We start from the raw sequence: 23,142 nt of genomic DNA on the forward strand, positions 1-23,142 counted from the left end.
AAGCCTCCTCTCAAGAGGCCTCGGAAGCCTCCTCCTCAAGAGGCTCAGAAGCCTCCTCTCAAGAGGCCTGGAAGCCTCCTCCTCAAGAGGCCTGGAAGCCTCCTCTCAAGAGGCCTGGAAGCCTCCTCAAGAGGCCTGGAAGCCTCCTCCTCAAGAGGCCTGGAAGCCCTCTCAAGAGGCCTGGAAGCCTCCTCCAAGAGGCCTGGAAGCCTCCTCTCAAGAGGCCTGGAAGCCTCCTCAAGAGGCTCGAAGCCTCCTCTCAAGAGGCTCGGAAGCCTCTTCTCAAGAGGCTCGGAAGCCTCTTCTCAAGAGGCTCGGAAGCCTCTTCTCAAGAGGCTTGGAAGCCTCCTCTCAAGAGGCTCGGAAGCCTCCTCTCAAGAGGCTCGGAAGCCTCCTCTCAAGAGGCTCGGAAGCCTGCTCTCAAGAGGCTCGGAAGCCTCCTCTCAAGAGGCTCGGAAGCCTCCTCTCAAGAGGCTCGGAAGCCTCCTCTCAAGAGGCTCGGAAGCCTTCTTTCAAGAGGCTCGGAAGCCTCGCTTCATGAAGCTCAGAATTCTTCTTTCAATAGGCTTGGATGCATACTACTAAGAGGCTCAGAAGCGTTCTTTCAAGATGCAACGGAAGCTTCCTTTGGCTCGAAAACCGCCTTCAAGAGGCTCGGAAGCCTCTCTACAAAAGGCTCGGAAGCCTCTCTACAAAAGGCTCAGAAGCCTCTAATAAAGAGGCGTGGAAGCCTGCTCTAAAGGGACTTGAAACTTTAAATGAGCTTCCCTTCAAAAGGGCTTGAAATTACATTTTCAAGAGGATTGGAAGCCTATTTTCGGCAGGGGTACCTCAATTCATGCAAAAGTTCGAAGGGGTACCTCTCAAGAAAAAGGTTGAGAACCGCTGATCTAGAGAATCTCTTGCAAAAATACGCTATAACAATACTACTTTACTGCCCATGATCGCATATTTGTGACATGTATTTTGGTTGATTTTGTAAATCGTTTGTCAATCCTCCCCACAAAGTCAATCATTTCCAGCTTACCACAGATAAGCAAGATAGTAAAGCCTATTTTACTGTTGTGGGATTAGATCCATTAAACTGAGCTTTGTGAACGATTCACAGGCTTTTTACAAAATGAACAAAAATGCGAGTGTTACAAACAATCATGGGCAGTTCAGTTCTTCATAAAACAGGGGAGAATCAAGTCTCCCAAGGAGTCAAGTCTCCCCACCTTCCCCTACTGCATTAAGTTTGAGTTAAAAAAACTCGAAACAATTTATAAATTTATAAATTGTGACATAAAACACCTTCAATTAGTTACTGGTGAAATGCCAATAAGAGCAGCGAGTTAAATGACTGGCGATGTTTCAGAGCGATCATTTTTCTTAGATCCGTAATTTCATTTCCACCATGAACAAAGCATCTTCCGATGGATATATAAAGCTTTATAAAAAAATCAATAGTTTCAAAATAGTTGAAAATAGTGACTTTTTGCGAGAAAAAGTGACTTTAGTGACTTGAGGTCGAAAAAAGAGACTTTTTAGTGACTAGCCCGAAAAAAGTGACCAAGTCACTAAAAAGTGACCCGCTACCAGGCCTGATGTCTGGCATCCACACTTTGATTTCGTGGGATCAAATCCTATCGAAGGAAGTAGTTACCGTCCAATACATTTTTCGAACTAAATCTTTCACATGTTGTGCAATTGGACAAATCGAGTTTCAGGCATATCAATTAATTTCCACTCCAGAGGCTTATACCCGGAATATAGGTAATTAACTTCGATTGTTCCTGAAATGTTACTGGGAAGGGCAAGTGATTTGAACAAGTCGCTCGAATTAAACGCAAAAAGAGCGTTTAAACAACTTCATTCAATTGACTTGAACGAAAATAAAGTTGAACATGTTCAACTTTTGGCAAGTAAATTAAATTCAACTGAGTTGTTCAATTCACTCACCCTGTCAAAACGTAGCATTACTGAATTGATATGGCATTTAGAGAGATGACAAATTTTTAGACCATGCTGCTTATAGTGATGACCTCGTTTAGACCTGTTTAGACCTCGTTTTTTATCAATTCAGTATTTTTATGTAGTCAACAATTTTTCATTGAATGCATTCCTCTACAATCGTGCAATCTCTTCCGGCTCTATTTCAGATCGGTCCAGCATTATATTCCGCGAAGATAACGATGATCCAACCTCGTTTGCCTCTCGCTTCTATCTGGACATGGACGACATGGAGTACGAGCAGGACAACGGAAATGAATCGCTAGTTCCGAAACTGATTCTGGACCGGGACGAAGAACAAAACTACATTACCCTTCCGGACAAGAAAGGGGAATTCCAAGTTGTACCTCGGAAAGCCGTTGTTGAAAGCCGACAGAACAGCTCCCAATATGAGGCGGCCGAATTTGTCAAGTTTCACTTCTACGCCAGGTCCAACAACTACCAGCCCGTCGAACTGCGGTACGACCAGATTCAGTTCCTTCCGGATCACCATGGGTTCAACATAGCACTTCCGACGAAGATTCTGATTCATGGATGGCTCGGTGGTTCCGACTCGGACGTGATCGAACCTTTGGCCAAAGATTTTCTGGATCAGGGTAACTTCAATATCATTGCCGTTGATTGGGAAAAAGGGGCTCGGACCTTGCTGTACCCTGTTGCTCGGTATAGGGTTAGTAAAGTCGCTGAACTGGTTGCAGCTGTTATAGATCAGCTGTTACAGTTTGGCCAATCATCTGATCAGATTGGACTGATTGGTCACAGCTTAGGAGCCCACATAGCTGGGCTGGCGGGGAAAAAGACAAAGAAGAAGGTAGCCTTCATTGTTGGACTAGACCCGGCGGCACCGTTATTTCGTTTGAAGAAACCAACGGAACGATTGTCTAACAACGATGCTCACTATGTTGAGGTAATTCATACCAATGGTAAGGCTCTCGGAATGTTCGGTAACATAGGAAAGACTGATTTCTACCCGAACGGAGGTTCGAGTCAGCCAGGCTGTGGATGGAACCTCAGTTGTAGTCACCAGCGTGCTGTCGACTACTTCAAGGAATCACTCAAAAGTAAGAATTATTTTGCGAATCGATGTACTGACGTTGAAGATCTACATCCCAAATGCGCATTGGGCAAAGCTGTAATGGGAGGCTTGGAAGCTCTGAAAACTCGTGGCAAGCCAGACGGCGTATATTACGCCGCAACAGCTGCAGATAAACCATTCCTGCGAAATCTGGATGCATGAACAAAATTATTAACCAGCAATAAAAGTATTATATGATCATCATTAAAATCCCTCTTATTTTTTTTAAATCCGAAAGTTCTCATAAACATTCCAGAAAAGTGCTGTAGATATTATAAATCAATTTCTCACTTGCAGATGACTCCCGTGTCACATTTTTGGACGATGATGATGACGAATTGTCCACCAATAACGGCATTCGATACTCAGATTTGGACGACATGGAGTACGAAAAAGATAACGGAGACGACACATTGATACCTCAACTGAGGATGTCACACGAATTGCAGGAAAACTACATCACGCTACCGGATAAGGATGGAGAATTTCAAATTGTTCCACGGTTTTCGGTTCGGGAAAGTCGTCACAACAGTAGCCAATATGATGCGATCAAGTACGTGCGGTTTCGATTCTACAACCGTTTGAATCGAAACCAATCGGCCGAGTTCGGTTTTGATAAGATCCGATCGCTACCGCACGATTATGGCTTCAATGTGTTGCTTCCAACGATGATCCTGATTCACGGTTGGCTAGGCAGTTCCGAGTCCGAAGTGATTGAGCCATTGGCACAAGAGCTGTTGGAACACACCAACTTGAACGTTCTGGCTGTAGATTGGGAGAAGGGCGCAAGTACGTTGCTGTATCCCGTTGCAAGATATCGTGTTCCAAAAGTTGGCAAATTGGTAGCGGCGGTGATAGATCGAATTTTAGATTTTGGCCAAACGCCGGAACAGATCGGAATCATTGGGCATAGCCTGGGGGCGCACATTGCTGGAATGGCCGGGAAGAGCACCCGACGAAAGATTGGTTGCATCGTTGGGTTAGACCCCGCCTCACCATTATTTCGCTTGAAGAAGCCTTCGAAACGTCTGTCGGATACTGACGCACAATACGTGGAGGTGATCCACACCAACGGAAAAGCGCTGGGCATATTTTCAAGCATTGGAGTGGCCGACTTCTATCCCAATGGTGGAGCGAAACAACCCGGCTGTGGGTGGAACATTAGTTGCAGTCACCAGAGAGCGGTGGACTACTTTAAGGAGAGTCTCAAGACTCGTAATTTTTTCGCCAATCGATGTAACGACGAGAAGGGTTTGAGTTCGAATTGTTCGTTGGGCGTGGCTACGTTGGGAGGGTTTAGAGCGCTGAGGAAAAACGGAAAGCCCCGGGGAGTGTACTACACGCTGACTGCCGACAAAAAACCATTTTTGAGGAGTGTCTGATTCGGAGGATTAGTGAGGTAATGAAAAATTGTTCCAATAAATCTGATAATTCCAATAAATCATTTTGTATACGAAACTTCAGAAGACCCAACTTAGGCAACAGGGAATCGACAGGAATTGTCAGCGAAATATTATTGCATAACGTCAATTGAATCATTACGTCAATGATTACGGTGTTGTCTATGGTTTTTACATAGTGCCAGAAATACATCTCGTTATTATTATTACGTCCATGTCTTTTTATTTATCAACATTAGTCCGATCATAATATTAAATATCATTTAGCGTAATGACCATTTGAAGTAAACATTAAAAGAATTATAAAATCTCAAAACACACGTACTTTACAAGAGTCGTACGTTTTTGCTTTATTCTGGGCACATGCGTAATTACAACTCGAAGGAGAACTGCAACCAATTCCGAAAGGTGACATTCCGATGGATACTTTGCACTTAGATCACCTGGGTCCAATGCCGTCGACTGGGAAGTCGTATAATTATATACTGACTATAATCGGTGCTTTCTCTAAGTTTGTTTGCTCGCTATTTGCTGCACATTATAACGGATCTTCGAGAATCTAAGACGAATCGTGCGCGATCGTGGGACGGCGTTTACGTCAACGCAGTTCAGTAAATTCTGTGACGAAGAATCCAAGACGAATTACACACAATCGTTACCGATGTCCCGCGGGGAAGTGGTCAAGTTGAGAGGGAGCACCGCATCATATACCCCATGTTGACCAAGCTATCAGTGGCGAAGCCTGATACAAGGTTTAAGCACGTTAGCCCAGTCCAAAAATGCTTGAACAGCAGTTCGAAACGAGCGGTATAAACGACTCCGTTCCAGTTGATGTTGGGAGTAAAAATGCGAACAAAGGAAGATGAAGTTCTTCGTGAACTGCTCACTAGAGAGATACAAGAACAGTTCGAGAAGGGCAGATTTGAACTAAGGAAAATGGAAAGCGAGGGCATACAGAAGATGGGAGACATCGTAGCAATCCCGAGACCTCAGTTCGGAGTCGGACAGAAAGTGAAACAGCAATAGTTTGGCCCTCGACGATGAAGGAGAAGGTCCAAAGAAAACAACAACTGCTGGAGACTGTCTGACGCGGTGGCCGCTTCCGGGCTGGAAGTGAGGTCAGGAAAGACCGTGTGAGACAAATGGGTTATACCAACCCTCAAATGAAGTAAAAACTTTTACAGTGTAACTTTTCCAGTGTATCTTTCAGTAAGAAGGAAACACGAAACACTTACACCCAGGTTTTTTTACACGGTTTGGTTTTCGTCATTTAAGACCTTCAGCGTCAATGAAACAATTAGTAAACTCCACGAAAAAAATCACAAAAAATCAAAGAAAATTCAGGGGGTATTTGAAAAGCTGTGAAAGTTCACGTTATCCGAGAAATTAATGAATTCCAACCGCGTAAAAAAAAACCTGGGTGTACATACATATCTATAATCACAGAGGATGTGAATTGCGGATATATGAGATTTTCTTGAAGTAATTTCTTCATCATTGGTCGTCTGGAAAAAGGTAAATAAAATAATTGGGCCGCTTTCACTCGCCGCCAGCAAAACAATAGTAATTAACCTTACAACAGAAACAAAAAATCTGTTATCATTCATTTTACTTATTTAGTTTACATCTAAACAGATGACATTGAATCAACAATTTGACGCCACAATACATGGTTCGAGGCCGCATCTCTCCATCCTCGAATGCGCCCCACGCTCGTCAAGTCGTTCTGTGCCTGGTCAGCCCACCTCGCTCGCTGCACTGTCTTGTACATTTTTTTTTTACAAGGGAAAATGCATTTACACACTAACCCAGTACACGTGCATTGTAGTTGCCAAACTACCACACGGAAGTGTACTGGAGTGTCGGACTCGACCATACCGGTAATACCGACTAAACTCCCTTGGGCTCCACCATCGAGTCCCCCAGGAACTACCTCCCAGTACTACTTCTGGGGGATGGCAGTACTAAACGTACTCGCTCATTCTCGCTCACACAGGCACCCGTCCCGTGCGAGACTGACTTGGGTGCTCGCTCTATCGCACCCTCAAACACACCCTACATACTCTGTTGCACCTCTGTCATGCCGTGCGGGTCTAACTTGTGTGCCCTGCCCACCCTTCTCATGCCATGTGGGTCTAACTTGTATGCCCACCCAAACCCTTGATTCATGCTCATACACTCCATGCTTGCACACACGCTAACGCTCCTATGGGTCTGACTTGTGTGCCCACCCTTCTCATGCCGTGCGGGTCTAACTTTTGTGCCCACCCTTCTCATGCCATGTGGGACTAACTTGTATGCCCACCTTTATCGTACCATGTGAGACTGCTCACCTCTTTCATTCAGTTCGCGCTGACACATACTACTCATTAGGTCATTCGACCTAACACTCCCTCTGGCATCCCTTGTGGGAAGTTTCGCTTAGGTTCCCACTTCTGACATACCATGTGAGTCTGACTCGCCTCATTCATGCCATATGAGACTAGCTCAACTCGACTCAACTCATTCCTTTCGTACCATGTGAGACTGACTTGGATGCTCGCCCACACTCCTCTGCCACGCCGCGGGGTATCAGTAGTTTTAGGAACCAACATTCCTGCGCTACTCCCAGCGCGGCGTGTGCAGTCCATACATACACCTATTCATTCACACTTTTGCCATGCTTCGAGGTGACGATCTCGGTTGCCACCCGCTGCGCCATTACCTCTGCATGGGCAGACCATTTACACACTTCTTCGCGTTCGGCACTTTCGCTCTAACTAACCAATCACAAGTTAGTCATGCTTGTCGATTGTTGCTCGGCGCGCCAGATTCTCTGCAAGCTGCAGGCAATCTGAGTGGTTGCAGTCGAGACTGCGTTCCACTTCTCCACCGCTTGACACATCATTTGGATAAGATTATCCGGAGTTGTGTCCCGGCCGCAAACGTCTAGCATTGCTCTTGTTTCGACGTCGAAACGAGGACATACGAACAGTATGTGCTCTGCAGTTTCGTCAACACCTGGGCAGTCAGGGCAGACGGGGACCTCCGCGTGTCCAAACCTGCGGTGGTACTGTCGGAAACAGCCATGGCCTGACAGGAATTGTGTCAGATGGAAGTGAACCTCCCCATGGGGTCTCCCCACTCAGCTTGATATGTTAGGAATCAGCCGGTGGAATCACCTACCTTTCGAGGAGTTATCCCACTCGCGCTGCCATCTGGCAACCGAAGTCACCCTGGTACGCTCGCGGGTTCCTCTGGTGCCACGTAGGTCAAAACACTCCACGTCCTCCCGGATGACCAGCCCGACTGGCATCATACTCGCTATCACGCAGGATGCGTCGCGCGATACCGTGCGGTAGGCCGATATCACCCTGAGACACATCAAGCGGTAGGTGCTCTCCAGTTTCTGCAGGTAACTGGTTACCCCCAGTGCTTTTGCCCAGGACGGGCCGCCGTACCTAAGAATAGATGCGGCAACGCCTGCCAGTAGCCTACGTCTACTGGCGCACACCTTGGAGCTGTTGGACATCATCCTCGATAATGCCGCCACAGCAGTCGAAGCCTTCTTGCACGCATATTCGATATGGCTACCGAAGGTAAGCTTGTCGTCTATGATGACCCCAAGAATCTTCAGACTCCGCTTTGAAGTGATCGCGACGTCTCCCACGTGTACAACGGCATGTTGTGTCGACTTACGGTTGCTGACGATAACCACCTCCGTCTTATGTTGAGCGAGCTCAAGGCCTCTCGCACTCATCCAGTCCGCCACAGTGCTGATCGCGTGTTCTGCGGTTAGCTCTACTTCGGGGATTGACTCCCCGTAGACCTCTAGGGTTACATCGTCAGCAAAGCCGACGATCTTCACACAAGGAGGGAACTTTAGCTTCAGAACCCCGTCATACATCAGGTTCCATAGTACCGGGCCCAGGATTGACCCTTGCGGGACTCCTGCGGTAATAGGAACACACACAAGATCCGGTACAGTCCCACCGGCAGGCTAAGCCGGTGTAACGAGAGCGCGATGGCATCCCAGCTTGCGCTGTTGAATGCGTTCTTCACGTCCAGTGTCACCAACGCACAGTATCGAATTCCTCGCCTTTTCCGTTGGATCGCTACCTCTGCAGTCTTGAGGACTGAATTGATAGCGTCCACCGTGGACTTACCCTTCCGAAAACCAAACTGGTTAGTCGACAGGCCATCCGTACCCTCTGCGTACGGGGTGAGCCTGTTGAGGATGATCCTCTCGAGCAGTTTACCCGTCGTGTCGATCAGGCAAATTGGTCTGTACGCCGATGGGTCACCCGGAGGCTTCCCGGCCTTCGGCAGCAGTACCAACTTCTGCCTTTTCCATCTCTCAGGGAAACAACACTCATCCAAGCATTTCTGCATAGCTAGCCTGAACATGTTCGGGTTCGCTATGATCGCTGCCTTAAGTGCACTGTTTGGAACTCCATCGGGGCCTGGAGTTGTGTTCATCGCAAGGGTGTTAGCCACTGCGAGTAACTCTTCGTTCGTCACCGGAGCCACCATTTCGGCCACACTCCCAGCGCCTTGCAGCGCAGGAGGAGGCCAGGGACTTGTGGCTCGGGACGGGAAGAGTACTTGATAATCCTCGCCAACCGGTCCGGTGACCGTTCGGGGGTGAAGAGCCCTTTGGTCTTGGCCATCACGATCCTATAGGCGTCACCCCACGGATTCGCATTGGCACCCTTGCACAGGTTGTCGAAGCACGCTCTCTTGCTTGTCTTGATGGCCTTGTTAAGGGCCAGTCTCGCAGCTTGAAACAGTTCCCGGCGGACCGCTCGGTCCTCCTCGGTGCGGACTTCGTTGCGTCCTACGTCTAGCCTTGAAGCAGGCTGATCGTAGGGCTGCAATTTCGGCACTCGACCAGTATACCGGGCGTCTGCCATTTCTTGGCAGGGCTTTCCTCGGCATAGTAGCGTCGCACGCGCGTGATAGGACAGCTATCAGCGCATCCCCGCTTAGACTGTCGGTGTTGGCCTCCAGTCCCAGGGCCGCGGTGAAAACTTCGCTGTCGAAGTGATTGGTCTTCCACCCATGGACCTGACAATGATCACCCGCCCTCGGACGCTGCACACCATAGTTGATCTTGAAGCGAATTGCTAGATGTTCACTATGGGTGTAACCCTCGTCTACCCTCCAGTCCAGGTCAGAGACCAGACCGGGGCTGACAAACGTTACGTCTATTCATGACTCTGCCCCATTCCTACGGAATGTGCTACTGGCTCCGTCATTGACAAGCACTGCGTCGAGTTTTGCAAGTGCCTCGAGTAACGCTTGTCCCCTCTGATTGGTGCAGCGGCTGCCCCATTCCACTGCCCAAGCATTAAAGTCTCCCGCTATAACGAACGGGCTCCGACCTACTAGGTCGGCCGATAGCCTGTCGATCATCTGGTTGAACTGTTCCATTGGCTACCTTGGTGGGGCGTAGCAGCTACAATAGAACACCCCATTGATCTTGGCTATCGCGACACCCTCCGCGGATGAGTGTACAACCTCTTGAACGGGGTACCTTCCCGTTGTGCAGATTGCCGCCGACCTAGACCCGTCCGCCACCCAGTTGCCATTGCCGGCAGGGACGTTGTACGGGTCGGACAGGAGGGCGACATCGATCCTCGACTCCGAGACCGCCTGCCACAGCAGTTGCTGGGTAGGTGCACAGTGATTCAGATTCAGCTGTGTTACTTGCACGGCTTTTTCCGATTGGCTTCTCCGAAGGGACACGCAGGCCCACCCATAGCATAATTCCGCGCCTGCTTCTTACTGGCGCAGATAAGGCACCTAGGTGCCTTGTCGCATTCCTGCGCCTTGTGTCCCTCCTCGCCGCAGCGACGACACATCTTGCTTCGGTCATAAGACTTGTGCCCGGACTCAAGGCACCGGTAGCACCTGTCCACTGAAGGTGGCTGGAGCACGCTTACTGGGCATACTGACCAGCCGATCTTCAGCTTCCCTTTCTCAATGACCTTTTTGTCGTCAGCCACCGGTAGTCTGAGATAGGCTACCTGCGTACCAAAGAATCCCCCTCTTAGACGTACAGAGGACCGCTCAACCTCTGTGCCGCACTGCTCTTTGACGGCAGAGACGACGTCTTCCGCGGTCGTGACCTCATCCAGCTGCTTACACTGGAGGGTCACTTCCGCACCCAACGACCTGACCTGAGCGCCGTCACCCAAGACCTCCTGGGCAAGCTTTTTGTAAGCCACCCCGCTGGATTGCGCGCCACGCTTCAGTACCAAGATCATTTCACCGTTCTTGGTACGTCTAACGCTGCGCACGTCCTGGCCTGTCTTGTACATGCCGGATCGGAATTGTACACCATCTTTGCAGGGTTGCTGTCCGGCATGCTTGCAACATGCCCTGCCCATCGTACCCTTCCGGCTTTAGCTACCTTCTGGATACTGGATTCGCCGTAGAGCTGGGCTAGCTCGTGGTTCATTCTTCACCGCCACACATCGTATTCTTGCACACCGCCAAAGATGGTCCTAAGCACCCATCTCTCGAATACTCCGAGTGCTTGCAAGTCCTCCTCGAGCATTGTCCATGTTTCATGTCCGTAGAGGACAACAGGTCTTATTAGCGTCTTGTACATGACACATTTGGTGCGGTGGCGAATCTTTTTTGACCGCAGTTTCTTCTGGAGCCCGTAGTAGGCCCAACTTCCACAGATGGTGCGCCTTCGTATTTCACGACTGACATTGTTATCAGCCGTTAGCAAGGATCCGAGGTAGACGAATTCCTCGACCACCTCGAAGGTATCCCCGTCTATCGTAACACTGCTTCCCAGGCGGGCCCTGTCGCGCTCTGCTCCGCCCACAAGCATGTACTTTGTCTTTGAGGCATTCACCACCAGTCCAACTTTTGTTGCTTCGCGTTTCAGGCGGGTGTACAGTTCTGCCACCTTTGCAAATGTTCGGCCGACAATGTTCATGTCATCTGCGAAACAAATAAATTGACTGGATCTGTTGAAAATCGTACCCCGGCTGTTACACCCGGCTCTTTGCATGACACCTTCTAGCGCGATGTTGAACAACAGGCACGAAAGTCCATCACCTTGTCTTAGTCCCCGGCGAGATTCGAACGAACTGGAGTGCTCGCCCGAAATCTTCACACAGTTTCGCACATCATCCACCGTTGCTTTGATCAGTCTGGTAAGCTTCCCAGGGAAGCTGTTCTCGTCCATAATTTTCCATAGCTCTACGCGGTCTATACTGTCGTATGCCGCCTTGAAATCAACGATGCATTGGGACCTGGTATTCACGGCAACCGGCTTGATAACTTCCCACGAACTCATTCACTAATGGTGACAGACGACGGAAGATGATCTGGGATATCACTTTGTAGGCGGCATTAAGGATGGTGATCGCTTGAAAGTTCTCACACTCCAGCTTGTCGCCTTTCTTGTAAATGGGGCATATAACCCCTTCCTTCCACTCCTCCGGTAGCTGTTCAGTTTCCCAGATTCTGACTATCAATTTGTGCAGGCAAGTGGCTAGCTTTTCCGGGCCCATCTTAATGAGCTCAGCTCCGATACCATCCTTACCAGCTGCTTTTTTGGTCTTTAGCTGTTGAATGGCATCCTTAACTTCCCTCAAGGTGGGGGCTGGTTGGCTTCCATCGTCCGCTGAACTGACGTAGTCATCTCCTCCGCTGCCTTGACTTTCACTGCCTGTACTCTCAGCGCCATTCAGATGTTCCTCGTAGTGCTGCTTCCACCTTTCGATCACCACACGTTCGTCCGTCAAGATGCTCCCATCCTTATCCCGGCACATTTCGGCTCGCGGCACGAAGCCTTTGCGGGATGCGTTGAGCTTCTGATAGAACTTGCGTGTATCTTGAGAACGGCACAGCTGTTCCATCTCCTCGCACTCCGCTTCTTCCAGGCGGCGTTTCTTCTCCTGAAAAAGGCGGGTCTGCTGTCTCCGCTTCCGTCTATACCGTTCCACGTTTTGCCGGGTACCTTGCTGTAGCGCGACCGCCCGCGCTGCGTCCTTCTCCTCCAGAATCTGTCTGCACTCTTCGTCGAACCAATCGTTCCGTCGACTTCGACCCATATACCCGACGTTGTTCTCCGCTGCGTCGTTAATGGCTGCTTTAACTGTACTCCAGCAGTCCTCAAGAGGGGCCCCATCGAGCTCACCCTCTTCCGGCAACGCTGCCTCGAGATGCTGCGCGTATGCAGTGGCGACATCAGGTTGGTTCAGTCGCTCTAGGTCGTACCACGGCGGTCGTCGGTACCGAACGTTGTTGATGACGGATAGTTTTGGGCGCAGTTTAACCATCACCAGATAGTGGTCACAGTCGATGTTAGCGCCACGATATGTCCTGACGTCGATAAGTCGGAGAAGTGCCGTCCATCAATCAGAACGTGGTCGATTTGTGATTCTGTCTGCAGTGGTGATCTACAGGTGTACCGATATGGGAGGCTGTGTTGGAAGTAGGTGCTGCGAATGGCCATATTCTTGGAGGCGGCGAAATCAATTAGTCGTAGGCCGTTTTCGTTCGTCAGCCGGTGAGCGCTGAACTTCCCAATAGTCGGACTAAACTCCTTCTCTTGGCCAACCTGAGCGTTCAAATCTCCTATGATGATTTTGACGTCGTGGCTTGGGCAGCTGTCGTACTCACGTTCCAGCTGCGCGTAGAATGCGTCCTTATCATCATCAGTGCTTCCGGAGTGTGGGCTATGGACGTTGATTATGCTGAAGTTGAAGAACCGGTCTTTGATCCTCAACCTGCACATTCTTTCATTGATCGGCCACCACCCGATCACGCGCCTTTGCATATCGCCCATCACTATGAAAGCTGTTCCCAGCTCGTGTGTTGCCGCAGCTCTGATAGATGGAATGATTATCCCTCAACGTTCGCACCATAGATCCCTTCCAACAAACCTCCTGCAACGCTACGACGCCGAATCTACGGTCCCTTAGCACATCGGCGAGTATGCGTGTGCTCCCGATGAAGTCGAGCGCTTTGCAGTTCCACGAACCGAGTTTCCAATCGCTAGTCCCTTTTCGCCGCAGTGGTCTTCGCCGATGGTTCCGGTCCGTACTCTCTTGTTAATTGTTCGTTGCTTATGATTTTTAAAGGCTGGCTTGTAGGCCTGACACCAAACCCCTAAATTTCCGGAGGACCATTCCTCCTTATTTCCGGTGGACCATGGTGCACAGTTTCACTTTAGAGTCCCTCGCTGGCACTCGGACGATGATCAGCCGCCCTAACATGGAGAACAGACGCTGTTGTGAGCCGATCCTGACATGGAGAACAGACGCTCAATAAGATTTGCACCTCCGGAGAGGAGCAAACCCCCCCTTCCCTGTCAGCATACGACCATAGTTCCCACCGGGGTTGGTTACCCGATCTTCCCTAAGGTTGCTCGTATCCCGGCCAGCACCGCGGGGAGGTAGGGATAGGAGTTGCTGGGTAAGAGGCTAAGGACCGTGAGATGGGGTCTATTTTATTCCTTCAGGTACGCGAAGTACCAATGGTACGCTTTACCCAGCATTTGCCGTGCCGAGATTGGAACTTGTGAGGACCAGAGCTTGTTACATCATGATTCTATTCAATGTCATTATGTGTTTAGGAAAGGATGTTAGTTGGATAAGAGAGCCGGAATATCTGCGATGGTTTGAGATTAGTAGAAGGGCAAATAGAGTAAACATAAAGAAATTTCCGTTCGCGCGAACAATGTTCATGCATAAATTTTGATTGAAACCCATCCAATATTAGGTACATGCAGGTATTAACCAAATTGATCACTGTTGTTATCGCCCTGTTCGACAGTACAATAGCTTGGGGTCGATACATGTTTCGTGTAGCTATCTTTATAAAATCAGTCTCTCGCGGTTACAACTCGCGGGTTTCTATATGCGCATTTTTAAGATATAATATGAAAGAAGAAGAAGTAAGTAAAATTATGTTCATACAAAAATACAAACCTTGTGCTACGTTTAGACAGCCCTAGTAACATTATACTGGATTTTTCACACTCTTGTAGAGCAAATTATGGTCTTCAAGAGCGCTATAAAACTTAAATGTTATGAAATTCGATTATACAACATGTGAAAGATTTAGATCGACAAATGTATTGGAGGGTAAACACTTCCTTCGGTGGGGTTTGATCACACGAAACCAGTACGCTAGACAGGTGCTTTCCCTACTAAGCTACGAAGGACCTCCATCGTCCTCCGCAACTCAGAAGGCTACTAATGAGATCAAATTTCCAACACCAGGCACATAGCCGAGCTATCGCAATCTATTTTTGAAACCAACTCTTTCGCACGTATTGTTTTTGTGCAATGCCAATCGAGTAGGATGAGTATTTAGTTAGGTCTGGCATCCACACTTTGGTTTCGTGGGATTAAAACCTAACGAAGGAAGTGGTTACCCTCCAATACATTTTTCGAACTAAAATCTTTCACATGTTGTGCAATTGCACGAATCGAGTTTCAGACATAGTAATTAATTTCCACTTCAGGTGGCTTATACCCGGAATATAGGCAATTAACTTCGATTGTACCTGAAATGTTACTTAGAAGGGCAAGTGAATTGAACACGTCGCTCTAATTAAACGCGAAAAGAGCGTTTAAACATCTTCATTCAATTGACTTGAACGAAATGAAAGTTGAACATATTCAACTTTTGGCAAGTCAATTAAATTCAACTGAGTTGTTTAATTCACTCACCCTGTCAAAACGTGGCATTACTGAATTGATATGGCATTTAGAGAGATGACAAATTTTTAGACCATGCTGCTTATAGTGATGAACTGTTTAGACCTCGTTTTTTATCAATTCAGTATTTTTATGTAGTCAACAATTTTTCATTGAATGCATTCCTCTACAATCGTGCAATCTCTTCCGGCTCTATTTCAGATCGGTCCAGTATTATATTCCGCGAAGACAACGATGATCCAACCTCGTTTGCCTCTCGCTTCTATCTGGACATGGACGACATGGAGTACGAGCAGGACAACGGAAATGAATCGCTAGTTCCGAAACTGATTCTGGACCGGGACGAAGAGCAAAACTACATTACCCTTCCGGACAAGCAAGGGGAATTCCAAGTCGTGCCTCGGAAAGCCGTCGTTGAGAGCCGACAGAACAGCTCCAAATATGAGGCGGCCGAATTTGTCAAGTTTCACTTCTACGCCAGGTCCAACAACTACCAGCCCGTCGAACTGCGGTACGACCAGATTCAGTTCCTTCCGGATCACCATGGGTTCAACATAGAACTTCCGACGAAGATTCTGATTCATGGATGGCTCGGTGGTTCAGACTCGGACGTGATCGAACCTTTGGCCAAAGATTTTCTGGATCAGGGTAACTTCAATATCATTGCCGTTGATTGGGAAAAAGGGGCTCGGACCTTGCTGTACCCTGTTGCTCGATATAGGGTTGCTAAAGTCGCTGAACTGGTTGCAGCTGTTATAGATCAGCTGTTACAGTTTGGCCAATCATCTGATCAGATTGGACTGATTGGTCACAGCTTAGGAGCCCACATAGCTGGACTGGCTGGAAAAAAGACAAAGAAGAAGGTAGCCTTCATTGTTGGACTAGACCCGGCGGCACCGTTATTTCGTTTGAAGAAACCAACGGAACGATTGTCTAACAACGATGCTCACTATGTTGAGGTGATTCATACCAATGGTAAGGCTCTCGGAATGTTCGGTAACATAGGAAAGACTGATTTCTACCCGAACGGAGGTTCGAGTCAGCCAGGCTGTGGATGGAACCTCAGTTGTAGTCACCAGCGTGCTGTCGACTACTTCAAGGAATCACTCAAAAGTAAGAATTATTTTGCGAATCGATGTACTGACGTTGAAGATCTACATCCCAAATGCGCATTGGGCAAAGCTGTAATGGGAGGCTTGGAAGCTCTGAAAACTCGTGGCAAGCCAGACGGCGTATATTACGCCGCAACAGCTGCAGATAAACCATTCCTGCGAAATCTGGATGCATGAACAAAATTATTAACCAGCAATAAAAGTATTATATGATCATCATTAAAATCCCTTTTATTTTTCTTTAAATCCGAAAGTTCTCATAAACATTCCAGAAAAGTGCTGTAGATATTATCAATCAATTTCTCACTTGCAGATGACTCCCGTGTCACATTTTTGGACGATGATGATGACGAATTGTCCACCAATAACGGCATTCAATACTCAGATTTGGACGACATGGAGTACGAAAAAGATAACGAAGACGACACGTTGATTCCTCAACTGAGGATGTCACACGAGTTGCAGGAAAACTACATCACGCTACCGGATAAGGATGGAGAATTTCAAATTGTTCCACGGTTTTCGGTTCGGGAAAGTCGTCACAACAGTAGCCAATATGATGCGATCAAGTACGTGCGGTTTCGATTCTACAACCGTTTGAATCGAAACCAATCGGCCGAGTTCGGTTTTGATAAGATCCGATCGCTACCGCACGATTACGGCTTCAATGTGTTGCTTCCAACGATGATCCTGATTCACGGTTGGCTAGGCAGTTCCGAGTCCGAAGTGATTGAACCACTGGCACAAGAGCTGTTGGAACACACCAATTTGAACGTTCTGGCTGTAGATTGGGAGAAGGGCGCAAGTACGTTGCTGTATCCCGTTGCAAGATATCGTGTTCCAAAAGTTGGCAAATTGGTAGCGGCGGTGATAGATCGAATTTTAGATTTTGGCCAAACGCCGGAACAGATCGGAATCATTGGACATAGCCTGGGGGCGCACATTGCTGGAATGGCCGGGAAGAGCACCCGACGAAAGATTGGTTGCATCGTTGGGTTAGACCCCGCCTCACCACTATTTCGCTTGAAGAAGCCTTCGAAACGTCTGTCGGATACTGACGCACAATACGTGGAGGTGATCCACACCAACGGAAAAGCGCTGGGCATATTTTCAAGCATTGGAGTGGCCGATTTCTATCCCAATGGTGGAGCGAAGCAACCCGGCTGTGGGTGGAACATCAGTTGCAGTCACCAGAGAGCGGTGGACTACTTTAAGGAGAGTCTCAAGACTCGTAATTTTTTCGCCAATCGATGTAACGACGAGAAGGGTTTGAGTTCGAATTGTTCGTTGGGCGTTGCTACGTTGGGAGGGTTTAGAGCGCTGAGGAAAAACGGAAAGCCCCGGGGAGTGTACTACACGCTGACTGCCGACAAAAAACCATTTTTGAGGAGTGTTTGATTCGGAGGATTAGTGAGGGAATGAAAAATTGTTCCAATAAATCTGATAATTCCAATAAATCATTTTGTATAAGAAGCTTCAGAAGGCCCAACTTAGCCAACAGGGAATCGACAGGAATTGTCAGCGAAATATTATTGCATAACGTCAATTGAATCATTACGTCAATGACTACTAGGGTGGTTCAAAAAATCGATTTTGCTACACAGTGCTCATCTGATTCTTTATCATGTCCTGAGTGTCCTCTGAAAATTTGAGCTCATTTGGATTAAAACTGATTTAGCACAAGCGATTACAAGTTTGCATGCAAATTAGTATGGGAAAATTTATTTTTTCAGTATACTGTAAATGACGCTTCCGCATTAAGCGTAGGTTAAAAGAAAACCTACATAGCTAAAAGGAATACTCAACAGCTTTCACCCAACGAAAACCGCATGTTGATCAATCGCCCCAATAATTAGTAATCGATTTTAATACAGGTTGCGAATCTTTAGTCATAGTCAAACTTCTTTGAGGGCATCACTGAAATGTGCAGTGCAACATAGTAGCCTGAATTTGTGTGTGCTAGCTTTCGCGCCACGAGCAGCAATGTTGCATGTTGAGGAGTTATGCAATTAGCTCCAGAAAACCATGGTATAAATTCGATTAATAATTATTGGAACGATTAATTAAGATGCGTTTTTCACTGAGTGAAAGCTGTTGAGTATTCCTTTTAGCTATGTAGGTTTTCTTTTAACCTGCGCTTAATGGGAAAGCGTCATCAACAGTATAATGTAAACATAAATTTCCCCATACTAATTTGCATGCAAACTTGAAATCGTTTGTGCTAAATCAGTTTTAATCCAAATGAGCTCAAATTTTCAGAGGACACTCAGAACATGATTAAAAATCAGATGAGCACTGTGGAGCAAAATCGATTTTTTGAACCACCCTAATGACTACAGTGTTGTCTATGGTTTTTACATAGTGCCAGAAATACATCTCGTTATTATTATTACGTCCATATCTTTTTATTTATCAACATTAGTCCGATCATAATATTAAATATCATTTGGCGTAATGACCATTTGAAGTAAACATTAAAAGAATTATGAAATCTCAAAACACACGTGCTTTACAATAGTCGTACGTTTTTGCCTTATTCTGGCCACATGCGTAATTACCACTCGAAGGAGAACTGCAACCAATTCCGAAAGGTGACATTCCGATGGATACTTTGCACTTAGATCACCTGGGTCCAATGCCGTCGACTGGGAAGTCGTATAATTATATACTGACTGTAATCGGTGCTTTCTCTAAGTTTGTTTGCTCGCCATTTGCTGCACATTATAACGGATCTTAAAGAATCCAAGACGAATCGTGCGCGAATCAACGCAGTTCAGTAAACTCTGTGACAAAGAATCCAAGACGAATTACACACAATCGTTACCGATGTCCCGCGGGGAAGTGGTCAAGTTGAGAGGGAGCACCGCATCATATACCCCATGTTGACCAAGCTATCAGTGGCGAAGCCCGATAAAAGGTTTAAGCACAGGGTTGTTACGGAGATCCTGAAATATTTTCCGCGCCAAATCCGCGCCGACTAAAATCAAATCCGCGCCATTTCCGCGCGACATCAAATCCATTTCGCGACAATTCCGCGCGACTTAAAACTAAATTCTAAGCAAATACGCGTAAAATATCAATTTTTTTTATCAAAATTTACTGAACGTCTTCTTTTTAAGTTCGTTTCGAGGTTCGTTTTATATAATTCTTATTCTTCAATGATTATACATTCCAGCAGGAACTTGGCATGCTTTTCAATTTAGCATTCTATTAGCATTTCCTCTACATACTAAGTAACCCGCAGCTAGTCCCGGGTAGACGATAATAGCTCATTAACAGTAAAACAATGATATTGATAACAAAACATGATATGAACTTGTTTGAAATAAGAGTAAAAATATCAAGCGAAAATAACAAATAAATACACTGAAATATCATAAAAATATCAGGTTTTGCTATTAACAAGAACAAATTAATAGCTCAAGATATTGATAAGTTCTTGTTATTGGCAAATCCTGATATTTTTATGATATTTCGGCGCATTTTTTTATATTTTCGCTTATTATTTTTACTCTTATTTCAAACAAGTTCATATCATGTATGGATATTAATATCACAGCTTCTACCCAGGGTATTACAACCACTCTAGATGGCCCTATTCATTACTAGAAGTACTGAAGCTAAGTGAACAAGAACTAAACAGCCGAAGCTATTTCAATAAGCACCGCTTTTCAAATCAATACCAAATTTTCATTTCGACGTGAATCTTTGTTTACAAAGGCAGATAAGTCGTTTTGAAAATTTGGTTTTAAAATGAGATGATGGTTTTGGCATGCTTTGTTCCATTATTGTCAGTTGATTTTTTGTTGATAGAACTTTGTAAAATTCGGCACAAGGCACATTGATATACAAAGAATGTTCAGGTCATATTTGATCATGATTGATAATAGCTAAATTTGTCACACAATAATAAATCTGCCAAAACCGTAATTTCTTCTGAATTATGCAACTTTGGTGTAATTATTGATCACTAAACAAACTTGGGTACAGATAAAGAAATTTGATAATGCAGCTCCGGTTTTAAACAAAACGTCTGTAAAACAATTATTTCAATCTGTTTCAAGAAACAAATGATACAAAATCTACCGTGGTTGCTCAAACTCCGTTGATTTTCCAGTCAGAATACTGAGCTTCAAGCGTAAATTCCTTCGGAAATTTCTGAATTTTTTTTTCGGAATTTTCAGCAGAAATTACTTTGGGAATTCGGTAGAATAATTTGCGTGAACTTTAGAAAAACAATAGTACGATATTTGAGCTTATTGTCCTTTAATTCTTGCAACAAGTTTCTCTAAGAGTTCAAGCATAAATTCCGACAACATTTTTAGTGGAAATTAATTTGCAATTTTTTGACCATACCGGAATTTCAGCCAAAATCTCAGAGAATATCTGCGAAAACTTCTCCGAGTATTCCTCTAGAAATTCATCATTCGTGTGCAGATTCATCCCAGGATAATCCTCCGGTAGTTTGCTCAGAAATTTTCTTGGAAATGTTTGCAGAAACCCAACTGCTCTCGGATCTGCTGCAGAAGTTGCTCCATAATTGTACAAAAGCTCCCCTGGGAAATTTTTCGAAAATTCATTGGGGAATTTTTTCGTAAGTTCAAGTAAATTCTTCAATAATAACCTGCGGAAAATCTTCAGAGCCTATTTGCGGAAATCTCTTCATGAATTCCTGCGAATATCGCTTTGGAAATTCTTGCAGAAATTGAAGAAATTCCGCGGAAGTTACTTCAAAAAATTCTTTATAAATTTTTGGATTTTAAATGCTGCAAAAATCATCTTTAGGTTGTGGAAATTTATTTACAAGGATCCTCATAGAGTGCTTGAGAATTTTTTTATGATGTTTCTTCGTTTTTTGTTGATAATCCTGTAAAAATGCCATCGGAGTTATCCAAAAATATCGTCAAAAACCTTCAGAAATAACTTTTGAGAATCATCTTCTAATTTTTGAACGTCTTTCTGCGGACGCACCTATCAAAATGAGGCATCTGCATCAAATCAAAGAACATTTGTGTGTTTTCTATTGTTGTATAAACCCTTATTCGTTCTAGATGAATGTCATGAAAGCAATATAAAATGTTCTAACACTATTAGGGATTCCTGACGAAAAAACTTTTGATAAATAATAAGATATATCATGCTAAGTGGTTCATCGTAAAAGAAATAATCAATCAGAAACTAACAAATAACTTGGAATTACAAAGAAATTGACAAGGCGAAAAAGGGTTTTCATGTCTAATGTGGTGCGATGTTTCAGTATGGATTAAATATGGCAACAAGTGGCGTCCTTCTCTTCATAATATTTGTTTAAAGAATGCTTAAGAGTTTAATACATACCTTTCGATAAGGGCTTGGACATATTCGAAAAATAAAATTAATAGCTTTCAAACGTAAGTTTTGTTCTCAACAACATTTGCTTATCAAAATAAAGTCCATCTAGATAGACATAAAACTAATTTTAAAATAAATATCCTTAGATCTAGCATTTTATTTATTAATTTTTTTCCTAAAACTAAATCCGCGCCAAATCCGCGCGAAACCCCAAAATCGTTATGTAAATCCGCGCCAAATCCGCGAAAACCGCGAAATCCGCGAAAATCGCAAAATCCGCGTAGTCGTAACAACCCTGTAAGCATGTCAGTCCAGTCCAAAAATGCTTGAACAGCAGTTGGAAACGAGCAATATAAACGACTCCGTTCCAGTTGATGTTGGGAGTAAAAATGCGAACAAAGGAAGATGAAGTTCTTCGTGAGCTGCTCACTAGAGAGATACAAGAACAGTTCGAGCACAGATAACAGATATTGAAGGTAGAACAAATTTTATTGAAAATCCTGTGTAAGCTTTTGAATTGATATAATTGATTGATATTGTTATCTGTGGTTCGAGAAAGGCAGATTCGAACTAAGGAAAATGGAAAACGAGGGCATACAGAAGATGGGAGACATCGTAGCAATCCCGAAAACTCCGTTCGGAGTCGGACAGAAAGTGAAACACCAATAGTTTGGCCCTTACGAGATCGTCAACATTCTAGCGAATGACCGGTACGAAGTTCGGAAACTCGACGATGAACAACTGCTGGAGACTGTCTGAAACCGTGGCCACTTCCGGACCGGAAGTGAGGTCAGGAAAGGCCGTGTGGGACAAATGGGTACCAACCCTCAAATGAAGTAAAAACTTTTACAATGTAACTTTTCCAGTGTATCTTCAGTAAAAAGGAAATTTGGCAGTTGAAACTTGGTAAACATATTACCAAGCATTGAAAGGCTGATGTTTGGATGTCCCAAAAATAGATAGTTCGATGTTATAGAAACCAAGTGTCGACGCCACCGTTCTCCTAAGGCCTTTGATTCCGTTCCTCTGGGGATGACAAGGCCTATCGAAGCTCCTGGGCCAACGTTTGTCGCCGAATGATCTCGAGTAGTTACTTGGTTTCCAAAGGAGAACACTTTCGCTACCGGCGACCTTTTGAATTGCTTTCAGCTACTTTTTTCTCCAGTCAAGGAGAGAAGTTTTCACTTAAGCAATGAACTAATTACCTTCTATTAACACTGAACTATTTACCTGCACTTAGTCAGGAGTTGTTCGGATTCATTCACGAGAACCCTGGAGTGAGTTTTGAACTTGATTTATTTGAGGCAATATGTACAATATGGGTCTTAATACTACATGGTGTAACATCGATATGTATATTAAATAATGGTTTTATTTCAGCTGGTATTTTTCCGAATCCCTTTCAATACCAGCTTTTTAGTCTATTTCCCTACTGTAATCTAAAAATAATACTATGGCCTCATAAGGGCTAAATTTTATTATCATTTTCCTATTTGCTTATGGCATTTCCAGATCAGGAGAAGATTGCAACACATTTGTAGAGCTTAACGTATCCTTGC

The 23,142-nt window shown here is 45.4% G+C and overlaps 2 protein-coding genes across 4 annotated transcripts in view; both read left to right on the top strand.

Moving 5' to 3' along the window:
- The window catches only part of LOC134225606 (phospholipase A1-like), a 42,583-nt gene extending 26,088 nt beyond the window's left edge, over positions 1 to 16,495 (top strand). The window contains exons 2-3 of one of the 3 annotated variants that reach the window (XM_062705811.1): positions 3,365 to 4,466; positions 4,532 to 4,664. In XM_062705811.1, coding sequence (XP_062561795.1) covers positions 3,365 to 4,449 — 1,085 coding nt within the window. In that variant the 3' untranslated portion in view covers positions 4,450 to 4,466; positions 4,532 to 4,664. Of the gene's footprint in view, positions 1 to 2,141; positions 3,278 to 3,364; positions 4,467 to 4,531; positions 4,665 to 15,341 lie in introns of those variants that run through there. The other 2 variants (XM_062705810.1, XM_062705809.1) reach the window with 2 other exon arrangements.
- A 48-nt stretch (positions 16,496 to 16,543) lies between these two features.
- LOC134225607 (phospholipase A1-like) lies at positions 16,544 to 18,270 on the top strand (the record flags this gene model as incomplete). Its single annotated transcript, XM_062705812.1, has 1 exon — positions 16,544 to 18,270. A coding segment is annotated over one exon (1,107 nt), but the record flags the coding sequence as incomplete, so codon positions are not given.
- Between the last annotated feature and the right edge of the window lie 4,872 nt (positions 18,271 to 23,142).

Source organism: Armigeres subalbatus, chromosome 3 (genome assembly GCF_024139115.2).
Source record: "Armigeres subalbatus isolate Guangzhou_Male chromosome 3, GZ_Asu_2, whole genome shotgun sequence".
Classification (NCBI taxonomy): Eukaryota; Metazoa; Arthropoda; class Insecta; order Diptera; family Culicidae; genus Armigeres; species Armigeres subalbatus.